Genomic DNA, 839 nt, shown 5'->3' with positions numbered 1-839 from the left:
CGGCCGCTCACCCAGCATGCTGGGCTCCCCCTCGAGCAGGGACAGGATGTACTTGTTGAGGAAGAGCGTGCAGAAGCTGAAGAAGAACCACAGGGTGAGGTAGAGCAGCGCGCGCCCGTTCCAGATGCCGGAGTCCGCCTCGATCACGGTGGTCTCGGTGATGGTGATCTTGAGGACGCTCTCGTTGGGCGCGCTATCCCGGCGCGCAATGACGATCTTCTCGCCGCGGCTCCCCGCCAGCGCGCCCAGGCCGAACAGGGCCTTGGCGGCGGGCTTGTCCTGGGGGGCGGGGCCCTTGCTCTTGGCCTTGTCCTCGGAGGGGGCGGCCGCAGCGGCGGCGGGGGCTTTGGTCACGGAAGGCATGGCGAGGGGGGGGCGGGCGGCGGCATGGGCCGCGGGGCTGGGTGCCGAGCCGCCTCCGGGGATCCGTCCTGCGGGTGCTCCGCGCCGGGTCCTTCACGAGGAGGCGGGGGTCTACTCGGGGTGGCCGGCCGGCTGCTCTGCCCTAAAAGGAGACACTGATCAGGGGAGAGAAGTGTCCAGCCTGGAAAAGGAGGGAGGGGCCCAGGCCGCAGAATGGACCGAACCGCATTGTAAGGAGACCGAGGAGCTCGTCTTCCAGGCCAGGCGGTCGCCTCATGCTCGCGCCCATTTCCCTGACACAGCCGGGAAACCAAGCCTCCAAGAACTGCTAGTCCCGCCGGCCAGGGCTGTACTCAGAGCTGAGGGGCCTCCCTGGGGCTCCTAACCCACCATTTTGCCCGGGTATTTCCCAGCCCTGGGCTGGCCTTGTTCCCTACAGGCTGCCAGCCTGCCAAGGCCCCGTCTCTCTCCAGTCC

General features: G+C 68.3%; 1 protein-coding gene across 1 annotated transcript; it reads right to left on the bottom strand.

Annotated features, from left to right (window-relative positions):
- Positions 1-11: 11 nt before the first annotated feature.
- On the bottom strand, positions 12-363 carry LOC123254024 (solute carrier family 35 member E2A-like; the record flags this gene model as incomplete). Its single annotated transcript, XM_044683100.1, has 1 exon — positions 12-363. A coding segment is annotated over exon 1 (352 nt), but the record flags the coding sequence as incomplete, so codon positions are not given.
- Positions 364-839: the final 476 nt, after the last annotated feature.

Source organism: Gracilinanus agilis, unplaced genomic scaffold (assembly GCF_016433145.1).
Source record: "Gracilinanus agilis isolate LMUSP501 unplaced genomic scaffold, AgileGrace unplaced_scaffold13100, whole genome shotgun sequence".
In the NCBI taxonomy this organism is placed as follows: Eukaryota; Metazoa; Chordata; class Mammalia; order Didelphimorphia; family Didelphidae; genus Gracilinanus; species Gracilinanus agilis.
Note: the sequence above shows the minus strand (reverse complement) of the source record. Positions and strands in the feature narration are given on the sequence as shown.